This window comes from Dreissena polymorpha, unplaced genomic scaffold, assembly GCF_020536995.1.
Source record: "Dreissena polymorpha isolate Duluth1 unplaced genomic scaffold, UMN_Dpol_1.0 chrUn001, whole genome shotgun sequence".
Taxonomy (NCBI): Eukaryota; Metazoa; Mollusca; class Bivalvia; order Myida; family Dreissenidae; genus Dreissena; species Dreissena polymorpha.
In genome coordinates this window covers 585,127-612,750 of record NW_026273315.1, presented here as the reverse complement: position 1 = coordinate 612,750, position 27,624 = coordinate 585,127, and the positions used below count along the sequence as shown (strand labels likewise).

At 33.6% G+C, this 27,624-nt stretch overlaps 2 protein-coding genes across 7 annotated transcripts in view; one reads left to right on the top strand and one right to left on the bottom strand.

The window, feature by feature from the left end:
* The window catches only part of LOC127863133 (phosphatidylinositol-glycan biosynthesis class W protein-like), a 251,496-nt gene that overhangs the window by 1,831 nt on the left and 222,041 nt on the right, over window positions 1–27,624 (top strand). Inside the window, exons 2-9 of one of the 3 annotated variants that reach the window (XR_008040935.1) lie at window positions 2,119–2,517; window positions 2,843–2,999; window positions 3,595–3,675; window positions 4,784–4,953; window positions 6,427–6,568; window positions 6,827–6,920; window positions 8,386–8,922; window positions 9,069–10,403. Coding sequence is in view for 1 of the 3 variants with exons in the window: in XM_052402513.1 (XP_052258473.1) it covers window positions 2,119–2,517; window positions 2,843–2,999; window positions 3,595–3,675; window positions 4,784–4,953; window positions 6,427–6,568; window positions 6,827–6,920; window positions 8,386–8,645 (1,303 nt within the window). In the remaining 2 variants the exon portion in view is untranslated. Of the gene's footprint in view, window positions 1–2,118; window positions 2,518–2,842; window positions 3,000–3,594; window positions 3,676–4,783; window positions 4,954–6,426; window positions 6,569–6,826; window positions 6,921–8,385; window positions 10,406–27,624 lie in introns of those variants that run through there. The other 2 variants (XR_008040936.1, XM_052402513.1) reach the window with 2 other exon arrangements.
* On the bottom strand, window positions 12,140–17,915 carry LOC127863132 (uncharacterized). Of its 4 annotated transcripts, none has more exons than XM_052402509.1 (4): window positions 17,849–17,915; window positions 16,553–16,601; window positions 15,442–15,522; window positions 12,140–15,247 (listed from the first exon to the last, which is right to left on the bottom strand). In XM_052402509.1, the coding sequence occupies exons 1-4, from the start codon at window positions 17,875–17,877 to the stop codon at window positions 13,919–13,921; spliced, it is 1,488 nt and encodes a 495-aa protein (XP_052258469.1). In that variant the 5' UTR covers window positions 17,878–17,915; the 3' UTR covers window positions 12,140–13,918. The 4 variants fall into 4 exon arrangements, with proteins under 4 accessions (XP_052258469.1, XP_052258472.1, XP_052258470.1 ...); XM_052402512.1 differs by lacking the exon at window positions 17,849–17,915 and adding an exon at window positions 17,265–17,614 and having other exon boundaries at window positions 16,538–16,601; XM_052402510.1 differs by lacking the exon at window positions 17,849–17,915 and adding an exon at window positions 17,265–17,614.

The following is a 27,624-nucleotide window of genomic DNA, read 5'->3' as shown; positions in this document are numbered from 1 at the left end:
TGACTTTTCTTTCCTTTTTTTCAGTAGATCTAGGAAGTCAATGGCAGACTACCCAGGACCATTCTGTCATGAAAATGGTATAACAACCTCTCTTTAGAAGAAGGCATACACCTTGTAGCCTATAAACAGGCAGAAGAATGGACTCATTCTTGAAATAAATACTTTTATAGAAAAAATGGGGAAATTTCAACTGTGTTGTTCAATTTACTGTGTCATCTTAACCCTTCATTCAAAGCATCAACAGAAAAATATGTCAAAACCAAAGTTTCAAGAACATGTGACCAGAAAAAAAACTTGTCAATTTAAAGAAAAGTGCCCGGTGAAAAAATGTGAAAGTCTTGATGAATCTAAATGCAGAATTTTAAATTGTAATGCATATGTTGCAATTGCATACCAGGATGCTTGGTATCCTGGTATGGATTTTGAAGTTAAAGATAAAGAAAACTTTGTGGTTAAATTCATGACTACCACCAGAAAACTTGGCCAGTACAAATGGCCTCTACGAGAAGACATTCAGACGGTTCAGAAACAATTCCTAATTTCTGCTGGATTTGTGCCCGACTGTTTGAATTTTGAATGGTTATGGAATGTGAAAGAGGCACCAACAAAAGACAACATATATAACATATATAAGAAATATTCATAGATTTATTTCAAGGATTAGAAAGTTATAGAATGTGTGCATGTCCCCGTCCCAAAACGATGAAAAGACATTCCGCCCCCCCCAAACACCTGTGAAAATTTGATTAGAGAGTTAAGACTAAATTAGTTAAATTTGCTTTTAAAAACCGGTTTCCATTTTAAGTAATTCCAATATTGCTTTTGAGTGAATAAATGTGTTAATTGTAGATATTTTAGCCTGATGCCTTTCGAAAAAAAGATAATGTCTCTAATAAAATTATGTCTCTAATAAAATTATGTATATGCTTCCTAAATGTGTTGATCATTACCATGTGTGTATTAATAACTAAAAGTGTTTATAATACTTTAATAAACAGAGTATACATTGATCTACAAATGTTCCAAATTTCATGAAGATATCTCTAAAAATAAAAAAGTTATGGCAATTTTACTATGTAAAAATGTATGAACTTGAATTTCCGGTGCCGCGAATGTCGCGCTTCCTTGTTCACTTTATATAGGGAGAAAATTCAGAATTTGTGCGCATTTTAGCAATATTCAAATTCCCATAACTTTTTTATTTTTTAAGATATTTTAAAAAGAAAAACTGTTCTGAAAAGCTCTTAAAGAGCTCTTTTCAAATAAGCAATTGCCTTTAAAAACAGATGTTGATGAAAAATTAGCTGGGGTTGCTAATACATGTACCCCGATTACTGTAAATATACTAAGACGTACCCGGGAATTTTAACTCTAAATCGGTCGTTGTCGGCTATATGTTTAAAATTAATTATGTTTATATTGATGTCAATTTTCTGTTAAATTGCCTCTATATTATCGAAACTATTACTTAAAAAGCATATTTATGCAGATCTTTTTTAAATAGAAGTTTGTTTTGTAATTACGGTAATCGTTAGCATTTTACAACATCGGATTTTGGGCAGGAATAAAACTTGGGTACAGTCTAATATCGGCTGGGTATGTTTTAGTATATTAATATCGGCTGGGTATGTTTTAGTATATTTGCCGTATCCGGGGTACACCGTACATGTAAGTATACTTACATGTAACTGGGGTACATGTAAGTAGAACTCGAGCTGACAATGACCAATCAACCAGCAGTGAGTGGAAACATGCTGCTACAATCCTCATGTATCATCAGAATATGTGGCACCAGTTTACTGGAACTGCTATCATGTTTGGCAGCAATTGTTACAAATTACCGTTTTAACAAGTTCAATTTTTAACAGCCTTAAAATAAATAAAAAGTTCAAGCAATTGCTTTAACCAAAGTAAGTTTCTGGTTTTTGATACAAACATTTTGTTAGTCTATTTTTTGTTTGGAATTATTTAATTTACTTCAGTACTTTGACCCTACTATTTCAGGTGAACCCATAACATGTCATGCTTATAATCTTTGACTCATGTTTTTTTTATGTATTGACATTTTGGTTATTGTCTTTATTCAATGTTAACCTAAAATTGTTATGTACATTTCAGGCTTGGACTGATGCTAGACTTCCTGCTGGTCATCATTCCAGTGCAGCTGATGCTGACATTGTTCAATGGATTTCCTCACTGCCTCTTCATTCTTTTAATGCTGCAGTGGATTTTGTTCACAAGAAAATTACGACAACCTATAATGATTAAAGTGCGACAGAATATCAACATTGGGGAAATCCCAATGGGAAATAAACGTCCATTCATAACATACTATAGAGCATACGCAAACCTCATAACAGCTATATCTATCTTGGCTGTGGATTTTACAATCTATCCTCGAAAGTTTGCAAAAACAGAAACATATGGCACAAGTGTGATGGATGTTGGTGTCGGAGGTTTTCTGATCTCAAATGCCATTGTCTCTCCTGAGGCCAGGGGGATTCTAACCAAAGACAGGTAATGCAAATAATTAGATAGTTCTGGATACCATAACTATTAAACCTGTTGGATAAAGTTCCTTTAGCTAATAATCAGAATGTTTCCATGAGATCGCTATGTTAGTAAATTTTCAGGCGTAGACTTTCTCTTCAGTCAGTAAAAATAACTTTTTTGTCTTCATAGCCAATACGGTTATGAAACTTTCAACATTTCCTAGCTTTTACATGTAATACAAATTCTAACATATAATATTGTTTTCATGTGTTATGCTTTGTGACCAGACTCAATATGAGCAGTTTATTTTTCCACCAGCAATTCTATTATAAAAGTCTTGTTTTTGCAGCATTATGTTGTCCGTGATAAAGTCTGTCAAGTCAAGTCTTCCCCTGATTGTGATTGGCTCTGTGCGTGTTATCACTGTCAAGCTTCTCGACTACCAGGAGGTTGTCACTGAGTACGGTGTTCACTGGAACTTCTTCTATACCCTGGCTGTTGTTAAGGTAACACATCTGTAAAAAGCAGTGTTATTTATTTCAACACTTTAATTTAATAATTTTTATTCTTTTAATGAGCTATATTTACATTTTTTTCACTGAGTAAACCAATGACATTCAAGAACAAAGTGTGTATCCAACGTTGCAATTGTTGATTGCTTTCTTAAATTTGGAGGAAAATTGTTCCCGATATCCTTATTGTAAACTTAACACTAAAAACACAAAATGTGTCGGAGTAAAACAAATTTAAAATAACATTTTGCAAGCTATTCATTTAAGATACACAATATTCATTATCATTATACATGTAGTTGCATACTCCATTTTATGATAATAATATGAGCCTCGTTATGGGAAAATGAGGCTTAATGCATTTGCCTGAAGTGTTTCCAGATCCCACAGGCTAATAATGGACTTCACTTTCAGCCCATACATCATTGTTTTAGAAGAGACTTCCTTTAAACGAAAAATTTCATTTAAGTGGAAAGTGTTGTCCCTGATTAGCTTGTGCAAACTTTTTCAAAAACGTGGCTAATATTGCTTTCGCTCTTGCCTTAAACAACTCCTACATGTACCATGCAGATCATGTTTCTGTTTATAGATCAGCTGTACTCTGATGTTCTGTACACTGCCTCCCAGACTGTGGAATATTGTTGGTGTACTTGTCATAGCTATGTACCAGGTATTGATTAGCACACAATATCAGATTACATTGCATGTTTGTAGTGGTATGAATTTCTGTGTTAATTTAGGATCTTTATAATAAAATCTAGACTTCATTATTTTAGCTCCTTGTAAAAAAGGCTCTGATTTCTTATATGGCAATGGTAAAACCATGTTAACACTTTAGAATTCACATTTATTGTCCAATTATAGTCAAAACATTAGTTCTAATGATATCTTGGATGAGTTGGAAAATGTTTCCGGTCTGTTGAAAAACATGGCTGCAAAGGGAAGGGTAATTAACCTTTTTTGGCTGTAGTAAAACCTTGTTAACACTATAGAAAGCACATTTTTAGTCAAATTTTCATGAGACTTGGTTAGAACATGTGTTTCCATGATATCAAGTACAAGTTAAAAAAATTGTTCCAGTTGCTTGAAAACATGGCCGCCAGCAGGCTGGGCATCTGTCCGTATATGGCTAAATTAAAACCTAGTTAATACTCTAGAAGTCACATTTATGGTCCAATCTTTATAAAACTTGATCTGAATATTTTTGTAATGATATCTTGGCTTATTTCGAAAATGATTATGGTTCATAGAAAAATATGGACGCCAGGGGCGCGGCATTTTTTTCCTAAAATGGGTATATGGGAAACGTTGTTAACACTCTAAATTCACATTTTTAGTGCAATCTAATTAAAACTTAGTAAAAACACTTCTTCTTTTGACTCCTCTCTCCTCTGTCGAGTTCTGGCATTTTTTATATGGCTTTAGTGAAAAATTCTTGACACTATATTAGCCACATTTAATAGCCAATCTTCATGAAGCTTGGTCAGAACATTATTTTGTCCCAGTAGGTAAATTAAAAAAAGGCAATACTTGTGTAGTCACTTTTTGGTTCGATCTTCATGAATCAGCTCACACTTTCAGAATGTTCTAGTTCATTTGGGTCTCAGGTAAGCCCTCTTGTTTATGTTGTAATAAACTAGGCAATACTTGTGATGTAAAGACATGTTTAGAAAGAAAGAATACTTTTAACCATTGTGAACATAACTTTATAAACATTACACAAAACAGCCAATAAGCCCAGATGTGCAGACTTATGTGATTTTGTCTATATTCCTCAGCATGGACTTGCGTACGGCGGACTCAAAGGCTACATTATCAACGGCATGGATGGGAAGGGAGGGCGGGGGGACTTCCTGGACGCCAACCGAGAGGGAATCTTCTCCTGCCTAGGCTTCTTCAGCATCTATATCATGGGCGTTCAAATCGGGAAGATTGTCATGCGCAAAAGGTAACTATACATGCATAGCTTTAAAGAGCATATTCACAGTAGGTTGACATTTATGTTTGCTTAAATAAAGTTTATTCAGAGATCATTTATGTTTATAGTAAAGTTTTATTTATACAAATTCAATGGTTTGTAGAAGCAGTTTCCAAATGAATGTTTTTTCATGGTGTTAATATAGAATATTATGTGAGTTTGGGATAAAGATCAAGTTTATCATGCGAGGCTTAGAACCGATGGTTCTTTCGATTAATAATTGTAAAATATCGCGTTTTTTGACGATTTTGTTTTTCTGTTGTTGACAAAAACAAATTCACCAATTTTCGGAAAAACCCAAATCTGATCTAAAAATAGCGATAGTATAAAGCTTATGTTTATACGATCGTTGTTATACTATCGATTTTCATCTGGCAATTGAATAAACGTTGGTTACTGATGGCACAGTAATGAATGAGCAGTGAATATATGAGAAACCCTCTGGCAAATGGGGCTTAATTCATGTGTGTACAGTGTTGTGCCATTTGTGCCTGTGCAGTCTGCACAAGCTGATCAGGGACAACACTTTCCTCTTTAATAGTTATTTTTGTTTAAAAATAGTCTCTTCTTAACGTTATCCAGTCTAAGTGGAAAGTGTTGTCCCTGATAAACCTATGTGGACTGCACATGCTAATTTGTGACGACACTACGAGAATGCATTTTGCCTCATTTTTAACCAGGTTTTCCGAAGGAAAAAACTGGTTATTAGATTGGCGAATGCGGGCGGGCTGGCTGGCTGGCGGGCGGGCGGAACAAGCTTGTCCGGGCCATAACTATGTCGTTCATTGTCAGATTTTAAAATCATTTGGCACATTTGTTCACCATCATTGGACGGTGTGTCGCGCGAAATAATTACTTCGATATCTCCAAGGTCAAGGTCACACTTTGAGTTCAAAGGTCAAAAATGGCCATAAATGAGCTTGTCCTGGCCATAACTATGTCATTCATTGTGAGATTTTAAAATCATTTGGCACATTTGTTCACCATCATGGGACGGTGTGTCGCACGAAAGAATCACGTCAATATCTCCAATGTCAAGGTCGCCACGACTAAAAATAGATTTTTTTTAAAAACAAACTTACAAAGGGGGTTAATTTTGTTTGTTCATTTCAAAAGTTCAGTTTGAGTTTTCTCCCTTTATCAGATTTTTTTTTCACAATGAAAACCTGGTTTTGTGACAATTTTGTCCCTTGTTCTATTATTTGATATTTTGGTACTTAAATTATGATGGATATGAATTCACTGTGCATAAGGTACAAAGACATATTAATCCCTATTGATAACATTTTGAAGACCATAGAAACTTTTTCTATAAAGAGTTCAAATAAGTAGGCGTTAGTTTGAGACATCTTGAACCAGAACTGACAAATGCTCAATATTTCCATCACTACATGAAAGCCTCAAATTTGTTTACATATCTGTCATTGTTTTGTGACCTTTCAGGGAGAAGGTTTCTGATTGGCTGAAGCTGTGCGCCACTCTTGTTGTACTCTGCGTAGGCTGCTGGGTCATGATGTACTTTACTTCGAAGCACGTCGAGAAAGTCTCAAGGCGCTTTGCAAACTTGGCATACCTCTTGTGGGTGGTAAGTGGACAAATGTTGAACTGTAACTGTTTTTTTTATCTCATCTCATTAAATTTTATCCTTAGCATTTATAAAAAATCATACATGATTAATATGTGAACAATAATTGGCAATGAGGTATTAGTCGGTAAGATAAGGAGGTTTTGTTGAGAATCTCCTTTTTTTCTTCCTGAAATTATATCAGAGTTCTATCATAAAACACCTACTTTGTTCAAATAACTACAAAAAATGAAAACATGTTTGATGTCGACTTTACAGGTTGGCTTTAACACCCTGCTTTTGGTGTCGTTCCTTGTATTCGACATTGCAGTGTTTTGTCTGAACCATGTCAGCAGGCTTGCCAGAAAACAAGGTGCGTGCATTTACTTTGAATATAGAAATAAAGAGTCTCTAAAAATATTTTCAGGAGAGGAATTTATGTTGCCATCTGCTAGTATTTTACTAAAGGCAAGTGACCATAAGAATAAACAATACAGGATAAAACATATAACAAGAGAATGCTTGATTAATAAAAATGATTAAAGTTCAGATCACTTTACTAAAACAGTTGGGTCTGTCTTGACAGAAAGCATACAACAAGCTAGCTTTGCTCTTGTTGTTTCTGCAAATTACTGAGTAACAGATAAAGTAAATAAATCTATTAAAATAAGCAAATCATAGATTTATGTGCTGGGCCGTTATGCTCTAGTATCTTTGAAGTTTAAGTAAACCCTATGATGATAAATATGTCACTGAGCTAGAAAGTTTTTTTTTTATGCTCCCCCAAAATTTATTTTGGGGGGAGCATATAGTCGCTGCTTCGTCTGTCCGTGTTTGCGTCTGTCTGTCCATCCGTGCACAATTTTTGTCCGGGCTATTTCTCAGCAACTAATGACCGGAATTCAATGAAACTTCATGGGAAGCTTCACTACCAAGAGGAGATGTGCATATTATCAGCGGGTTCTGGTCGGATGATTTTTCACAGAGTTATGGCCCTTTGAAATTTTTGAAATTTTCCATTAACTGTACATATAGTGCAATTCTTGTCCGGGCTATTTCTCAGCAACTAATGACTGGAATTCAATGAAACTTGATGGGAAGATTCACTACCAAGAGGAGATGTGCATATTATCAGCAGGTTCTGGTCGGATGATTTTTCACAGAGTTATGGCCCTTTGAAATTTTCTATAAAAAAAATCTTGTCCTGCCAACTACTGTGCCCTCAAGACGTTTCCTTTTATCTGAATATATAGTGCAATATTGTGACAAAAAAGCCTTTGGGGAGCATCACCCGTCTCCGACGGTTTCTTGTTTACTTAAGTCTACACAATATATCCAATCACTAATAATTACCAATTATTACATTAAATCTTATTTATTTTTTTAGTGTGAAAAGAATTTCTAATTTTAATCCCAAAGTAACTGCCAGTTTGTAAACAAAGTTTTAGATATTTATTTAAATAAAATCATATAAAAATTGTTTTGGTAGATTTACAACAGAAATGAAGAACAATTCACATGAAGATGCCCGGTTTTAAGTAGGAGGCATTTAGTATTGCTGTTGTCTGTCAGTCGTTCTGATCATTCATTTTTCTGCAAATGTGTCCTGTGCATTTGTGAACTCAATGCCTCTTTAACTGCCAAGGGTATTTTGCTAAAACTTCACAGTTTTTGGGGGTAAAGAAAATTCCTCTTAAACTGACTGTTAGATTTGTCAATGTCCTAAAATATTAATGTGGACATCATTTTCACATCTAGTTTGCCTAAATTTTATGAAAATGAATACACAATCAGAACTTTTCTTGCATACTTATTGCCCCAGTATTCATCTGTTGCAGAATCTCCCGACTCTAAAGACGTCCAACTACCACCTCCAGTTGAAGGATACTCCACTTGTGCTACCATTTCTGCAATCAGCTACAATGGTCTCTTCTATTTCATGTTTGCTAACTTGCTGACTGGTTTGGTGAACATGTCCATGAAGACTATTTACCAGTCTACAACTGTAGGGATAGCGGTTTTGACTTGTTACATGTTTGTTCTTTCCACTGTCACTTACTTTTTGTACACAAGAAAAATCTCACTAAAGTTTTGGTAATTCCATGGATTATTTTAGATGTATTAGAATTATATTGATGGTAAGTTTTGAAAATTGTAAATAGAACTTCACCCAACACATGTTCATTTTTTTAAATTAAAATTATTTTTTTATGCGACAAATGGATTGCCGTCCGCCGTCAGCATCTGCTAAAACCTTAACATTGGCTCTTAAATCAAAGTGCTTCCACCTACAACTTTGAAACTTCATATGTAGCTGCACCTTGATGAGTTCTACTCGCCAGATCCATTTTTGGGTCACTACGTCAAAGGTCATGGTCACTGCAACCTCTTATATAAAACTTTAACATAGACTCTAAAATCAAAGTGCTTCCACCTACAAATTTGAAACTTCATATTTAGCTGCACCTTGATGAGTTCTACACGCCACACCCATTTTTGTGTCACTAGGTCAAAGGTCAAGGTCACTGTGACCTCTATCTGACAAGCTTTCATTTATTCAAAACTGCACCCACAGCCGAGTGTTGGCACCCGCTAGGCGATGCTCTTGTTTATTTTGAAGAATATCAGTTTAAAATATAACTTTGATTATTTCAGTTATACTCATATGTTTTTATGCCAAACATTTTTTGATAAAAATCTGCAAGAGTTGAAAAGTTACGGCGTAATTGATTCTCATTTAGCATTATTAAATGTTGTCACATTTTTTTTTAGTTAATAAAAAATAAATATTATGAGAGCATGTGTGTTCGTGAACTTCTTTGATTTGATTATATTTTAGATTTCATGTTTCATTATTAATGGCTAAAAGCAAAAATAAATGATACAAAGTTCCATCCAATGAATTGTCTTGCACAATATAGAGACAAATATTTATGTTACCAGAGTCAAATTTTGCATATTTTTGTTAAATACCAAACAAAAAGGCTTAATTGCATTATACATAAAATTTTATTGATTAACAAATTGTAATAATTATTTATAAACTCTTTTATTGTAAAAATGATTAGTTTAATTAATAATGAGTTTATCGATTACTGAATAATCACTTTAAGTAAAGTTCTTTATGTACTTTAGATTTTTTATCTAAAACATAAATAAAAGCACAATGCTTTAGAAAATAACCTGAAGTAGTAGTTCTTATAGATTTTAATAGGCAAACATTAAATAAAAGTCTTGTTACCTAGCACTAGGGCAGGTATGTATGTGGACTCAACAATTCTTGTAGGACTTGTGGCAATAGTTTCACTTAATCTCTGCATGTTTCTTACGTTTATTTTGACCTGTTAAGTTTGGGTTTATGTATACATTTTAATTGGAAAAAAATCATGTATGCAAGATCTTGTATTCTCACTGTAAACGAGTCTTTTTTGAGGCTGAGCATTTTTTTATCAATGTGCTTGAAAAATCAAACATCGTTATATTTAATGAAATGTTTGTGAAATTATTGATTATACACTTTGCATGTATTTATTATTGGTTTAAAATTGCTCAATTCCATTATTTGTGCTACTGTCTGTACAATATTCATGTTAACGAAACATCTGAATTGTTTTTATTACAAATGTACAATTGTTTGTATGAATCTTCGATTCAGCATTAGGCGCAGAGACGTAGATAACAGAGATAGGCAGCTCGCCAAATATCGACAAACTCTCGCACGTCGCGGGTTTCGGCGAGATAAGCGCGCAACTGTATGTCGGTTATCTACGTATCTGCCATTGAGAATAGGGACAGGAAGATACGCTGGTGAACCAGTTGATAATAGAACATGTAGGTTTTGTTATCTAATGTCCGTAGAGGATGAGAAAGGATGAGAAACATGTTTTATCCTATCATCAGACGTGCATTGTCGAAGTAAACAACTGTGGAATAAATTTTCCTCTATTTCGGCAGTGCTGTAATATAGCTGTCACGCGCGGCGGAGAATGGTCATATTACTCGGAATCAACTATAAAGTAATCATTTTTAGTAAAATCGAATCAGATTCAACAAAAAACAAACAATTTGATACCAAGATGTAATATATTTTTAACAAATAATGCAACTCAAAAAGCAAAAAAACCATTATTTACAAATATTAAGTGCGCGTACTCGTGACGTCATTATTAACACCTCATACGACACAATGCAAGTTCTTTCCCGGTTCTTTCACGCTAAAGCTACAGTTGTTTAGTGTTTTTTTTTCATTATTTCTTAAAAATCGGGAACGTAAAGGTATGATAAACAGAAAAAACAGGTTAGTTGCTGATCTTTTTGTAATGTATTAGGCTCGGCACGATTAAAATAATAAAACAATGTTTGCTTAAAATAACTTTGGGATTTTCCGTGTAGTTCGATTTTCCTATTATATTTTTAAAGAAATAATTTACGACTAAGAAAATGGATGGGATAAATCAAATACTAGGTCGGTGCCGAATAAAGCAAAGTTTATTTTGCTCGGCACGAAAATCTGAAAATGCTCGTGGTTCAGATTTTCTAAGCCTCGCAAAATAAACTTTGCTTTATTCGGCACCGACCTAGTATTCTCTATCTACTAGTATGTGATTTATATAACAATATCAGGACTGACGTGTTTGGTGATATCTTCTTAAAACATTACTTTATTCATCTAAAGCCAGAACAAAGGTTTTGTCATACATTGAATGTATACCTCAGGAATACTGCAAAGTTCATTGTTAAAGCATATTTGCACAGGCAGTCCGTAATGTATTCACTGTAAATTTGAATTTGTATCAGTGCTGTTACTTTTATTGATAAAAGTACATTATTTTTTGACATTACAGTATATCCAATTGTTGACGATGCTGCTTCAGCGAAGCAGCTCGTCTAAGTTATCATATCTTTTTAAAAAAATCACAATGGCGACCTATGTAAAAGACCGAGCCAGTCCGATTGAGTTAGCTAAATTTTCTCAATCGGCATACCTCGCTGATTATCATTGATAAAGGTAAAGGCAGCTTGGTTCCCGTCCTCTTTCAAATGTATCGAGAGGTTCGGGACAGGAGCCAGACAGGAAACTGCCAGGTGCACTTCAAACGCTGTGACGCTGGGAAACCCCCAAATGTACTTATTTTTAGATTTGATCGAGAATGTAACCCGTTTCCCCTCTTCGCTGAATGGGTCAAGTTCCCCACGAGTACTCCTTCCCCGTACTCCCAAATTTTTTTTCGTACCCAAAAATTTTCGTACTCAATCTTTTTTTTTCGTACCCAATTTTTTTTCGTACACACATTTTATTTCGTACACAATTCTTTTTTTGTACCCAATTTTTTTCGTACCCAAATATTTTCGAACCCAAATTTGTATCGTACCCAGTTTTTTTGGCATATTTTTTCGTACCCGAACTTTTCGTATCCATTTTTTTTCGTACCCAAATTTTCGTACCCACATACACAATTGTGGTGATGTAGATAAACTTTTATTGATGCTTTTATATCCATCCTTTTCAAAAGCATCGTCACACCAGTACTGTCAGTACTTTGATTAACGTACCGTTCCGCGACACTTTCAAGCAATTGCACAACAGATTCATTTCATGATTTCATTATATTTTTTATTGATATTTATTAATTAAATGAGTTTAATAAATTGCTTTCTTAAATGAAACTTGCCTCAGACGGTAGTGGCGGTGACGTAAATTACAAATAGCAACATTAAATTTTGATAAAACAAAGACTGCTTTAACTCGACATGTTTTTTTAACAACAAATGCAAATCTTGATAAAATTGTTACTTATAAACACTTTATTTTCGCAAAAAATCAGTGTTGGATATTGGTTAACAAAACATCAAAATAAGCCGTCCAATGCCTCAACTGATGACTCATCTAGAGTCCGTGAAAGAACCGAGCTTCCTTTACCTTTATCAATGATAATCAGCGAGGTATGCCGATTTTAAAAATTTAGCTAACTCAATACGTGAAATCTCAGCTACACAATATGAAATTAACATTAATCCTCAATAATCTTCTTTACTCATGAAAACAGAACTAAATTCAAGTCAATTATGAGTATGTTTATAAACAAGTATAAACAGTGATATGACAAACTGATATCATAAATTCATACATAAGGTACAACACCACCCACCGAGCCATCCTCGCTTAACTTGCAGCACCTGTATGTTTATTTGGTAACATTATATAATAACATGAGATGTTGTTTTACATAACACATACTTGTATAATATATATAATAATTATATATTAACATTGTCTGCTAACATCATTCATTATTTTATAATGAAATATTTACAATAAAAGAAATATGCAATGGGTTATGTGCATGGATCATAAACATACGTATTGATTTCTCAAACAATTAACAACAAAGGGAAGGATTTTTCACATTCGTAACGGACACAAATATAATCTAATTTGCCAATTGAGATATCATATTGACACTATTTACCAGTGCTGTGTATTATTCAACGCATATATTTAAATTGTGTCATGTAGTATATGGCTATTTGGGTGTTAACATGTGTCTTATCTGTGGGTATATCTCAAGTTGATTGTGGCAGCTACAGCATGGTATCAGATAAGAGATTAGCCCTCCCCAGTTAAATTAACTTCACATCAAAAACACGAATCACTATCAACAGCACCCTATCTACAAATATCTACCCTTGTTTTGAGCTCATCACTTAATGATAGTGGAAGTTTTATTGAAGTTTCAATAAACCAATCAGAACTATTACGAGTATCCGTTCTATATTGATGATTATGAAGCGTACAACGAAGTCATATTCAACGCGGTCGAACTTTAGAATGAAAATTAAATTAATCAACATTAAATTGTGTTTTGTTCAGACAGTAAACACAATAAGACGATAATTTATTTACCAAATAGTATTTTCAACATGATGGCCATCTTGAGCATCGACAAAAGACTCCTTTCTTCGAATCAGATTCAGACAAATATGACCGACATTCACTAAATTCCGGCTCATACATGTGCGATGAAACGGACTATTATTTTCCATTTTCACCATTTTTTCCTGTTAAAGTTGCGACAAATACCACTTTCGAATCCCTATAAAACCGGTTCGTTATTGAGAGCATTAAGATGTGTAAAATTTACGTGAAACTTTGAATGAAAATGGCGAGTAAATCGCAATGTGTGAAAATTTGCGACTGTTTTGTAATCGTTCTCGCTAATAAAATCGTGATTGAATCGAAGTGAGGGGCGAACACGTTTTTGTACTCAATTCGATAAATTAAGGTTCAAGCGAACGGCATTTCACCTTTAATATGTAGATATTGCAGGTTTCTTAAATTCAATTTAAATCAGAATACGTTTATTTGCATTGTTACATATAAATTCTATATAGTGTGCTTATCAAGTCACTTATATTTAAAGGCACACCAGACATAAGTACGATCTCCAGCAATAACCATGTTCTACGCATGCGTAATGCATATTGTAATGTCTTATTCACCCTAATATCTACGCCGTTCTGATCTTTGCACCACAGATGTCTGCTGGTCTCCTCTAACATCACTATCTCAAGCTCTGTTCTCCTTTCGTTGTACCACAATAGTGGCATTGGGTAAGCGATAATGGCCATACGGATAGTCGGCAATCTCAATAAAATCCTTGGACCTTCGTGAATCATCTCAGAAATGGATGCCAGCCATATTTTCTGCTGATCATCCGTTAACTCACTCGCTTTCATAAGGTTCCTTTCTGGGATCATATAGTATGGCAGCTGTCTCGTTGATATGGCAGCTCTAATCTTCGAGAGAGATTCGCGTAGCCAGTAAAACAAACTTCTCTGATGGAACAATTTCTGCGGGTTGTTCTCTGCTAACCACAATACAATGTTTTTCATTGAGTACGATGTTATCTCTTTATTTCGTGGTTGAAGAACATCTTTTGCAATCATTTTCAAAATAACATATATTTTAATCTGGGTGTTGTTAAGATTGGTTACAAGTTCCGTTTCCCCTGTGTTGAAACAAATCCTCCATTCAAAATCCTTATTTTCACTTGCTTTAAACCCAACAGGAGAAACAAACGCTCCCATTGATACGACCTTTTGAACGATATCAGGTGATGGCCAATGCCGAGATCTTGCAGCCCATCGATGCAATATGCTTGGGCAATGGCAGCGTAATGCATTTACTGCGTCCACTTTAGCTGGTCCTAATGTAAACGGCAGCGACGGCCCCGCACGTGCATGGTTAACCTTCCATGGGAACCAATTACTTGTATTCTTAAAAATGTCTAAAAACAGAGTACTGCTAAGAATGATATGCCCATGTCCATCGTCACAAAACGCTGGGAAAAACATCCAAGGGATACCTCGCTCAAGCAGCAATAAGCAATGCCCAGGGTGACAGACCCGAGTATTCATTCTGAATACGAATGAGTCCTCTGGTATTGTGTTTATGTCATACCCAAGTTCCACGCATTCTACTTGGGATCTTACGTACAACAAATCTGTATCACTTTCGTAACAACGTGAAATACCGTCTGCTTTACTTCCTACTGCAAAAATTGTGCAATCGCTAAACCGTTCAGTGAAAAACTCGGCATTTTTCCTATAACTGTCCCGACGTTTTTGTATAAGCTCCTGTCCATACCCCAACTTGTTTAAAATAATGCTAGTTTCAACGGAAATATCTTCATGCTCAAACTGGAAAAATAGAATTGTACTTTATTTAGGAATCATTTTGGAAAGTTAGCAAAGGGCGCTCTGCAAACGGAATACTGTATTTTTTTTAATACGTTCAGGCAGTTTCAACCATGATTACTTCAATCAAATCTTTAGTGTTAAAACGATGTTGCTATGCAGATTCGTTTCTACGGAACAGAGAAATAGTGGCTTACCATAGGACAACTGCTACGAGAGGTTCTACCATCTCCAAGCTTAAACATTGCATGCTGCACCTCCCCACCACCCTCGGCCATCTGCGTAGAGATCAAAAGCCATATTAACTTAACAGTTGCGACTGCTACTACTACTACTACTACTACTACTACTACTACTACTACTACTACTACTACTACTACTACTACTACTACTATTACTACTACTACTACTACTACTACTACTTCTACAACTACTACTACTACTACTACTACTACTATTACTACGTCTACTACTACTACTACTACTACTACTACTACTACTACTACTACTACTGCTACTACTACTGCTACTACTACTACTACTACTACTACTAAAACAGCAACTACTACTACTACTACTACTACTACTACTACTACTACTACTACTACTACTACTACTACTACTACTACTACTACTACTACAACAGCAGCAACAACTACTACTACTTCTACTACTACTAATACTACTACTACTACTACTACTACTACTACTACTACTACTACTACTACTACTACTACTACTACTACTACTACTACAACTGCTGCTGTTTTTAAAGGTGTGCAGAAAATTTCACACAAATGTTATGTGTTTCCTTCTTAACATGGTCACATATAAAAGTCATTTCGATCCTTAATGTACAATAAGTTTTAGATAATAGCGGTGACATATATGTGCTTTTTTTTTCAGATGAGTAAATCGATTACATCATATAGATTTGCGCTGCATGTCATTTTCACCCATTGGAACAAGTTGTTATTGTGATTCACTTTAAATTGTTGTACCCCCGTATGTATCGTAGGATAAGGTACGGCAAGCATGTCTGTTTCTAATTCAACATTTTGATCAGTCATGAAATATTGGAAATGCAAAAACACTACACGTTCATGTTATAAAGATGTTCGTTTAAATTTAATTATTTCAAATGAATAATATGATAAACATGTTAAACGTGTGAAGAATTGATAAAATATTACATTTTATTTATGTTATTTACTTTTGCAAAACATATGTGTTAATTTTAGAAAAACACTTAGCTATATTAATAAAAAATAATTATTTATAACAGAAAAATACCTTAATATGATATACCTGCTGTTGAAGAATTGTTTTCCTAAAGCGTCCAGATCGTTGAGTGTATCTGAATTACGAAGGGGGCGTATATCAAGACTTTGTACCTATATCAGGCCACAGTACGTTATCAATTAATATTTAATATTTATATGCGCCTATTGGCCAATACATATATGGGTGAATATTTGATTAGGTTCCATTTACTGTCCATATTCAGCAATAATCTTAATGGTAGAAATTAACAGTGATTATTTTCATAATTACAATGTCAAATAATATGTGAAAAATATTAGATAAGAGTTCTTGGCAGATCACACGCTTAAAGCCGTTTATCGCTTTGTCGAAGCAACTAATCCCCATGTATTTTGGTAACGGTGTGTTGTCCGAATTATTATTAGGTATTTTTCTTGATTGTTTTATAAAAAATGTCAAACGAAAATAAAATTAACCAACCACATGGAGCTAAATATATTTAAACTTAACTTAATAACAGTAACATTTAGTAGCTATATATGCAGAATAATTTTAAACGGTCAGTAATGGCTTTGTCCGTAATTTTGCACGTCGACACCGTTACGAAAAAAGTTCATCTACCGCACGGGAATGATACGGGGATACAATGTTTTCCAAAAAGTAAACATTCTTTCAACCTTTGACGTCATAATGAAGCAATGAACAGAGCGCGAAAAATATGAAAATCATCAAAAAGTAAGTAAAATATTGAACGTACTTTTATTCTGTGTCAACAACGTTCTTCCATTTTGTTTGCTATTTCCACTTTCTGTTCTTTTATGATTTTCAAATATAATGTATTCTAAGATGCCACAAAATAAGAAAAATTTAGTATATAAACATGTACCCAAACATTTTATAGAAATTCTTAAAGTTTACAACATAATTAAAATGTATATTTACACCGTTACGCACTCCATGTTCTGATAAAGACACTTACGATTAGGAATTTATATAATAGCCACTCACAATCACTTTAGACAATGAAACAACGCAAAAAATATCATATAAATCAAGTTTAAATGAAAAACATTATCAAACAAGTATTTATGTCCGTAATGGTGTTATCTTCACAGCATTTGACGTGCGTCAAAAAAGCCTTCATAATCGCGATCTGGGTCACATTAGGTCGTTCCCAGCTTAGGTTAACGACCGTCTGACATGTACGTAACTGATAAAAGGTATGTCGACACTGCTTCACTAATTGAATTATTATTTTTAATATTAATTTATTATTAATTAATAATTATTAATTATTTTGAATAATTTTTAATTTAGAATGGAACTTAATCAAATATTCACCCATATACTCCAGTTACTCTAAGAAACATGTTCAGGTAAAATGAGCAAACGCATGTCTACGATGCTTTCTCATTCGATCATATATTAAACCCCAAAAACCATGCAGTGCAGAGTATCCCATAATATGAATGGGCCGTAACTAAATACAAAACAGACGTGAACAAATGCACACAATTATTTGCAACATTTTGACAAGGCCAAAGTCGACAGATACGGAGCAATTTGCGATAAACAAAAATGCGTCTTATCGACAGCTGGCTGATAAACAATGTTTTGCCGCCATTAGTAAAACATTCGAAGATTAACGATTCACATAACTCTGCTTGCTACGACTCTTTAAACATCGTCCTTCATGTAGCCTTCAAATATCTCCATAAAGACCTGTCAACCATCTTCCCTGTTGTGGCCTTGAAATATTCCTTCTAATTAAGGAACCTTCAACAATCTTCCCTTGTGTAGCGTTGAAACATGTCTAAAAATGGCTCTTCAACCACCATTCCTCTGTGTTGGTGCCTTTAAACCTTCTTACAGAAGACCCTTCATCAATCTTCCCGTATGCAGTCTTCAGACATTTTTCCAAAGGACTATTCAACAATGTTTCCTATTTACAGTTAGAGCCTTCAAACATTCTTACAGATGACCTTTCAACAATCTCCGCTGTTTTGGGCTCAAAACATTCCTCAAAAATCTGTCCTGTTTTCGTCTTCAAACATGTCTATAAAGGAAAATTCCACCATCGAACATGGTTAAGCCTTTCAAAATTCCATGTTTATATATATATATATATATATATATATATATATATATATATATATATATATATATATATATATATATATATATATATATATTAAATGGTGGCTTTAAATGGTGTTAAATAAGCATCTTTTCAGTCAATACTGTGTTCATGGGAGGACATTATGGTTCATATATGTCAGAAAGCTGCATCTTCTGGAGAAAGTGTAAATAGCTTCATTCCGTTTTCGTAAAGTTGTATTCCTTTGATATCATCATTTTTCAAAAACGGTGGACAAGGTTTCTATGTTTAATATAAACAGTGCTGTTGACAATCGACAGCCTTGTTTTACTCCTCTTTGAATAAAAATCGGTTAAGACAAATGTCCGTTATTTATAATTGTGCTATATGTCCGCATAAAATAATGAAATCGATTGTATAAATTAAGTTCCAATATTATATTGTTTAAGGCATTTAACGATGAAGGCATGGTCTAAAATGCCAAATTCGTGTTCGTAATCTGCATGGAAAAGTAAGCATGGATTGCTAGTCTTATTTAGAAAATGTATAGTTTCAAAAATAAACTACGCGTACATTTGCGTTTGTTCGCTTTTATGAATCCAGTTTGTCTTGATCCAACAACAAATAAAATAACTTGTGTATTATGTTTGCTAATGATTGTGTCGCTATTTAATAAATTACATTTCATAAAATTAAAAGTCTCCTTTCATTAATGACATCAATACGTTTTCATGGGTTTGCAATCAGTGTAAGAATACTTCGTTTTTGAAGTTGAGTTAATTGTCCATTAACAAATGATTTGCAAATAGAATTAATTTAATATGCTTTGATTAACTCGCAAAATATGTTGTATTATTCTGCTGACAAACCATCTGAATCTCTTTTAAGGCGTTCAGACTTTCAACTCTGTGAGTACAGTTTGAATTAACCTTGCCTTTTATTATGCTTGTTTTGAAATCAAACATTTCAAGAAAATATTGTTTCATACATGTTAAATACATATTGATATCCCATATTGATTTCATGACCTGCATCTTTCTGTCCCATAAGATGAAATTTATTTCTACTGGTCAACTATTTCCGTTTTCAAAACGACCAAGCCTATGGCAAAGGTCCGTATGTTGTTTTACCGCGTCTGCTACCAGAATTAACGTGCTTTCAGGGGTTTCATTTTTACGGCCCCCTTCGAAGAAACTTTATAGGAACATTGATCATGACTGGCAGATGACCCCTAATGATTTTCAGGTCACTAGGTCAAAGGTCAAGGTCACAGTGACTCGAAATAGTAAAATGGTTTCCGGATGATAACTCAAGAATGCTTACGCCTAGTTAACAGTGTCTTGCAGATCATGGGAAACAAAGATGTTTATTATGGTGTTCAAGTTCATTCAGCGCTTCTTTGTTCTTTAACTTTTCATATTTTTGTGAACAGTATAATTTGAACATTTTAAAATAAGTTTTTATTTCTTCTAAGGGAAGTTAAATACATGTAGTCTAATACCTTATGTGTTTATGCTACTTAAAAAAAGTCGTCCATTTAAACTGTATCGCTAATCATTTCCAATATCTAATTTTCACACTGAGCTCAAAAACGTCTAAAGCAATTGTGATGTTTGCACTCCAGATAAAATGCAGCATGCATAATCAATGAACAGACATTCCTCTTGTAGAACTATTAAAAATCTTCCCTGATGTAGTATTCGAACATTCCTCAAAAGGAATATGCAACAATCGTCCCTGGTTAGGGGCCTAGTATCACGAATGTTCTCAGGTTTTAAACTCAACTCAGCAGATAAGATTTGAGTTTCCACTCAGCTTAGAATAGACAATCCCAGAAATCGATACCTCCCGGATTACCCGCCCCTGAATACTCTCGCGCGCCTCCAAAACGGTACTGAAGAAATAAACATGAACCTATAAACGTGTGTATAGGTCCCTACGCAAAACAAGGAAGCGAAACGGGTTTATCAAATATATTTGATGATTTAAAGAGTTTCTGTTATCGATCTGACAACCACACAATAGTTCTTTTTTTATTAATGTAAATTACGTAATTAGTAGAAATAAGGTTCATCTGCATTCGTTTAAGAGTAATAACACACAGCATGGACATGGACCTATTTGTGTAGATCCCTGGCATGAATAAGGTCTTGATTGTCATTTAACATGTTATTTAAAGGTGACGCGTGATATCTTATCTAAATTTCGGTATCAACACATGTGCAGACATGTGGTGTCACGGGCAAACCCATAAACGCTTTTAATCCACACCATGAACATCGCCTCCCATTGAGCGAATTCGTTTGCGCCTTAATCGCTGATGTTTTTTTCAAGAGATGTATGTTGCTGTCATTTATAATCCGTAATTAAAGAAAAAATAATCACTTATTTTGTGCGTGTTTTTATTTCTTAAGCGTAAATTTAGACCGTTTTACGAACTTTTAATAAAGACATACGTTTAGGAAATCTAGAGAACACAATTGGAACTATTTAAGTTTATTTAAGGCTCATTATTTTTCATGTTGAATATTTCAATCGTGAATTAAGATGTTATTTAGAAAACTTAATAATATTTCAGGCAACATGTAAAACGTTATTTAAATAATAACATAAGAAAGTTGTAGACAAAAGCTGATATGTCCTTTTCAATAAAAAAAGTATGACATATCCTGACATCTTACACAGTTTTGCAAGCGAATAACTCCGATACTTGTTCATTTAAATCACAAAATTCATTAACGGCAAGTTATTTTTTTGTATTAGCTTGAGAGCGATTTTTAAATAAAAGATTGCTAAAAACCACTTTAGTTTTAGACTAAACTAGATACATTATTTTAATTTAAAAAAAATCTCTACCTGAAAATCTTTGAGTTTCGATAACAAAGATTTACGAAACAATTTTAGAATCACAGACTTCATTTCGGCAGAGACGTAGATAACAGAGATAAGCAGCTCGCCAAGTATCGGTAAACTCTCGCCCGTCGCGGGTTTCGGCGAGATAAGCGCGCAACTGTTTGTCGGTTGACACGGTAGTTAACACGCTTATCAACATTCCTGAAACACGCTTTCGCGTTTCAGTTTTTGCGATTTGAAACAAATAAACTGTTATGTATTATTAATATGAGAATGTATGCGGTACTATCACACAATTGTAACGTGTCAATTAAAATAAATCACATGCCGCATTGTTGTATTTAGCGATTTTATTCGCCTCCAGTTTGAAAAACACACACCATCATAACCAGTATTTAATGATGGCCTTTGAAATACGATAAATTCAAATAAAGAAGCGATCATAATCTTACGACAAACAACTAATAATTGGTTGTTTTAATTAGATTTTTGTTTTTCATTTTAATTGCAGTGTTTAAATTTTATAAATCCGACTGCCATTTACGTGTAGTATAATTTGAATGAAGCTCTGAACAAATTCGTCTTCTTATGGAGAGAATCTATTCTTGGTCTGCTCTGATCGACTGTTTGTGTTCATTGTTCTCTTTAATGACCGCTAAATTCAATGCACGATTTTACCAATTATAACATTACCACCTAGAGTACATGTATAGAAATCTTCAGACCCGTATACTGTGCCATTCTCCGTAATTAAGCATATCGATCCAGTTATGAAGTTACTTTTCTGTGTCTTTTCACAATGTCTGAAACGGACATTGTGTCATGGGATGACGAGGATTTAAATCTGGATTTACTTCTAGTTATACCGATTATGATGAATATTGTGATAGTGAATTATGATGAATATTATGATAGTTAATTTGTTCAGGACTTTACTCAGTCAGTTGTGTATGAGTGCCCAGAATGCAAAGTTAATGAAAAGAACATATGGATTCCGAATGTTGTAAAAAAGCATCATCTAAACTTGAAAAGTATGTTCTCTCATGTACATTATGATCAAGTGTGTCCCGGCTTCTACAAAGGTGCCTATGCAACCATTTATGTGATAAAGTCTCTTCATAAACCTCTGTAGTAACAATTTTAGTCGGTGCAATAAAAGAATGCATGAACATAGTTTTTACAGTTTAATATTTCATCAAAACTTCATATTTCATTAACAAATATAAATACACCTTCCATAACAAAAATTAAGCAATTTATCCAACATAATACATATTAAGCAAGTTGTTGATATAACGAATAACATATTAAAAGAAAACAGCTAATATTCTGCAGTTATGCAGGCAACAAACATGTAAGCTAATGCATAAGAGCCATTGTCGTTTGAGGCAGGGAATTAATATTGCTGAAGAAAAACCATAATCACATAATAATTTTTCATCATGGCGATTGGACTATAAATGTGACTTAGAGTGTTGACATGTTTTTACCATAGCCATATAAGGAAAAATGCCTCGCCCCCTGGCCGTGTTTTTAAAACAACCGGAACCATTTTCGAACTTGTCCGAGAAATCATTGGGACACATTTTTTGACCAAGTTTCATGAAGACCGGACAATAAATGTGGCCTCTAGAGTGTTAAAAAGTTTTTTTATAGCTATATATAGACATATAAGGAAAAATGCCCCACCCCCTGGTGCCAATGTTTTTCAACCAACCAGAGCCATTTTTGAATTTGCCCAAGATATCATAGGGACACATCTTCTGACCAAGTTTCATGATGACAGACCATACACCAGAACCATTTTTTAACTTGTCCAAGATATCATTGGGACAAATGTTCTGACCAAATTTCATGAAGATTGGACAATTTATGTGGTCTCTAAAGTGTTAACAAGGCAAATGTTGACGCCCCACAACACACTGCGCATGACAGACAAAAGGTGATCACAAAAAGCTCACCAATGGCACACTGTGCTTAGGTGAGCTAATTGGCAAAAAGATAATCACTAGAAATGTGTTCCCACAAAAAATGGTCCTGAGCAACTTCCTAACAATGAATGAACAATGTGTCCTGCTTCATTTACACATACTTTCATACTTAATATGTTTTGCCATTGCTTTGATCTGAATGTAAACAGAGCATTTCCAGGTCTCTTGCGTGCATATGGACAATATATGGCTTTGGATCACTTCCTTAAGTATGTAACACTCAACCCTGATAGGTACATTGATCTCAACTTGACAGACTCCAACGGCAGCTGAGCCTGGTTCGGTTGTTGACGATGACAAACCACACTTAGTTGCTTTGTCTTCATACAATGCGATGTTGAGAGAAGTATCGTCCTCAATTCTCAGTTATGGATTCATCCTCATAGAGCAGGAGACGATCGACAAGTGCTGTTCGGGATGATTCATCAAGTAAATGTCGAGATCGCTTTTGCACCCCATCTCTCAGTCGCTCCCTCCTGGGACTGGCCAAACTGAAAATACCAATGAGCATGGCAGATGAGCACCAAATCATATGATATTTATTATATGCTATTCTAAATTTAGATGAAAAATATAAATGCCTCATAAAATTTATAAAGAAGGCATATAAACATGCATTTTTTAATGTTTCCTAATGAATTCATTAATACATTCATTGTCATATTTCAGCAAATGAACACAGAAAGACAATTAACAACCAATCCACCATTTACACCACACGATACCTGGTAATAAGTCAAAATTTTGTCTTGTTACCAGGTATTGTGTGGTATTAAATATTACTTGAGCTAACCCACCTTATTAAATTACTTTACTATATTATAAATTGATCAACAAGAACCATTAGGATTAATATTAAATTCTTATATTAATAATTACACGCCTAAATTTATAAATTAAATCATATATTTAATGATTAATTAATTTAAACCTTCCTCAACTTATAAAACAGAAGCACTTTTTAATTAAGCACATTCATCAACGGTTTGAACTACACAAAATAAACAAACTTTTATTTATACGAATTTACACAAAGTAATATTGCGAATGAGTATGATGCCTTATTATACATGCTTATCATAAAAAGTTGATTAAATTTGGGAGGGCTAATGATATGATCCATAGAACATGCTGTTGCCATATCTGGCACCATACTGTCTCTGCCATAATAAATTTGAGATCTATCTACTGATAATGGATATTTCACCCATATAGCCATAAACTAGATGACAGAATTGGCAGTTTTGTATGGAATATTACATAACATTAGTAACTAGGGTCAATTTTTACATCTGCCTTGGAAGGTTTATATGGATATTTGGGAAAGCTAAGAAAGGAACAAAGGAATCCCTAACTGTGTGCACTTAAATTTAATCAAGATAATTTAATTACAGAGATATGCTAAGTTTTATTGTTTTTGAAATCAATAATAATGAGGCATTTAACCATATCCATATTATAATTAAATTTCTTTATTGTAAATTAACATCCACATGTTGAAATTGAGCTTTAATTCTATTCAATACTGTCAACTATCTCAGAATGCTTGAAATCAAAATTTTCCCATAATCTTTCTCCTCGAATTGCCAGCATGAGTCCATTTCTTTGTAACAAATTTATTTTTTATTCATTTTTGTATAATTTCAATCATATTGGGATATAATTATTTTAAAATAAAAAGCAATTTTAACACAGTCTTTAAGCTTTGTTGCAGAAAATCAAAAGGGCTGAATGAAAATGTCTGAAAAACTGGGTCAATTAAAAATTGCACAATTCCATTATTTAAAGGAATATCACAATGAAATTATGGGCAGCCATTAAACTAAATCTGCACTGTAAAATAATTAAGTTTATGTTACAGGCCATAGTATATGTTTTAAGTTTTAGTGATTACAACTATGAAGGAGTTGAATGGAAACTTTTATGGATTAAAACATTCACCTGCAAAATGTGGTGTATAAAATATGGTGTAACTTTCTTAAGCAAAGAAATATTTCTATGAAACTGAGGAGCTAAATAAAGTTCAATCAGCACTGTAGAAAAATATCAGTTATTATATGAAGCAATGCACCCCTTTTTAGCTTTGGTCACTCAAAATATAAAGTTTTTTTGCGGAAAATTGAAACGGCTGTATGCAAATACCTGAAAAACAGGATAAATTACCACTTGCAGAATTTCATTATTTAACGGAATGTCAAAATGAAAATTTGGGCAGACATAAAACTCAATTGGCATGCCAAAAAAAAAGATACCATATTTGATGCGATCCATAATTTATATTTGACGTTTTAGTCGCTGCAACTATGAAATGTTTGGATTGAAACAATTTTTGGCTTAAAGAAGTCACCTGCAAAGTGGGGTAAATAAAATATGTTGTAATTTTCTTATGTAAAAGAATATCACACTGAAAATGAGGGACTATATAATTTACAATCAGCACTCTTTAAAAATATAAGTTATGATATATTGCAATGGACCCTTTTTTTTAGCTTTAATCACTCAAAATATGCAAGGTTTTTGCGGAAAATCAAAACGACTGAATGCAAATCCCTGAAAAACAGGACAAATTAAAATATATATAATAATTTCATTATTAAAAGGAATATCAAAATGAAAATAAGGGCAGCCTTAAAACTCAGTTTGCACTTTAAAATGATACCATTGATGATATGATCCATAGAACATGTTGTCAGTTTTAGTCGTTAAAACTATGAAGAGTTTGGATTAAAACAATTTTTGGCTTATAGCATGCACCGACAAAATGGGAAAAATTTAATTTGGTGTCAATTTCTTATTCAAAGGCATATAACAATGAAAATATGTGACTTAATAAATTACAATTAACACTTTAAAAAATATAAGTTATGATATGATGCAATGCACCCTTTTTTAGCTTTGGTCACGCAAAATATGCAAGGTTTTTTGCGGAAAATAAAAACGACTGAATGCAAATACCTGAAAAACAGGACAAATTAAAACTTGGATAATTTCATTATTGAAAGGAATATCAAAATGAAAATAAGGGCAGCCTTAAAACTCAGTCTGCACTTTAAAATAATACCATTGATGATATGATCCATAGAACACGTTGTCAGTTTTAGTCGTTAAAACTATGAAGAGTTTGGATTAAAATAATTTTTGGCTTATCGCATGCACCAACAAAATGGGGAAAATTTAATTTGGTGTCAATTTCTTATTCAAAGGCATATCACAATGAAAATATGTGACTTAATAAATTACAATTAGCACTTAAAAAAATATATAAGTTATGATATGATGCAATGCACCCTTTTTTAGCTTTGGTCACGCAAAATATGCAAGGTTTTGTGCGGAAAATCAAAACGACTGAATGCAAATACCTGAAAAACAGGACAAATTAAAACTTGGATAATTTCATTATTGAAAGGAATATCAAAATGAAAATAAGGACAGCCTTAAAACTCAGTCTGCACTTTAAAATGATACCATTGATGATATGATCCATAGAACACGTTGTCAGTTTTAGTCGTTAAAACTATGAAGAGTTTGGATTAAAATAATTTTTGGCTTATCGCATGCACCAACAAAATGGGGAAAAATTTAATTTGGTGTCAATTTATTATTCAAAGGCATATCACAATGAAAATATGTGACTTAATAAATTACAATTAGCACTTTAAAAAAATATAAGTTATGATATGATGCAATGCACCCTTTTTTAGCTTTGGTCACGCAAAATATGCAAGGTTTTTTGCGGAAAATCAAAACGACTGAATGCAAATACCTGAAAAACAGGACAAATTAAAACTTTGATAATTTCATTATTGAAAGGAATATCAAAATGAAAATAAAGGCAGTCTTACAACTCAGTCTGCACTTTAAAATGATACCATTGATGATATGATCCATAGAACATGTTGTCAGTTTTAGTCGTTAAAACTATGAAGAGTTTGGATTAAAATAATTTTTGGCTCATCGCATGCACCAACAAAATGGGGAAAATTTAATTTGGTGTCAATTTCTTATTCAAAGGCATATCACAATGAAAATATGTGACTTAATAAATTACAATTAGCACTTTAAAAAAATACAAGTTATGATATGATGCAATGCACCCTTTTTTAGCTTTGGTCACTGGAAATATGCATGTTTTTTATGGAAAACCAAAATGGCTGAAAGCAAGTATGTGAAAAATA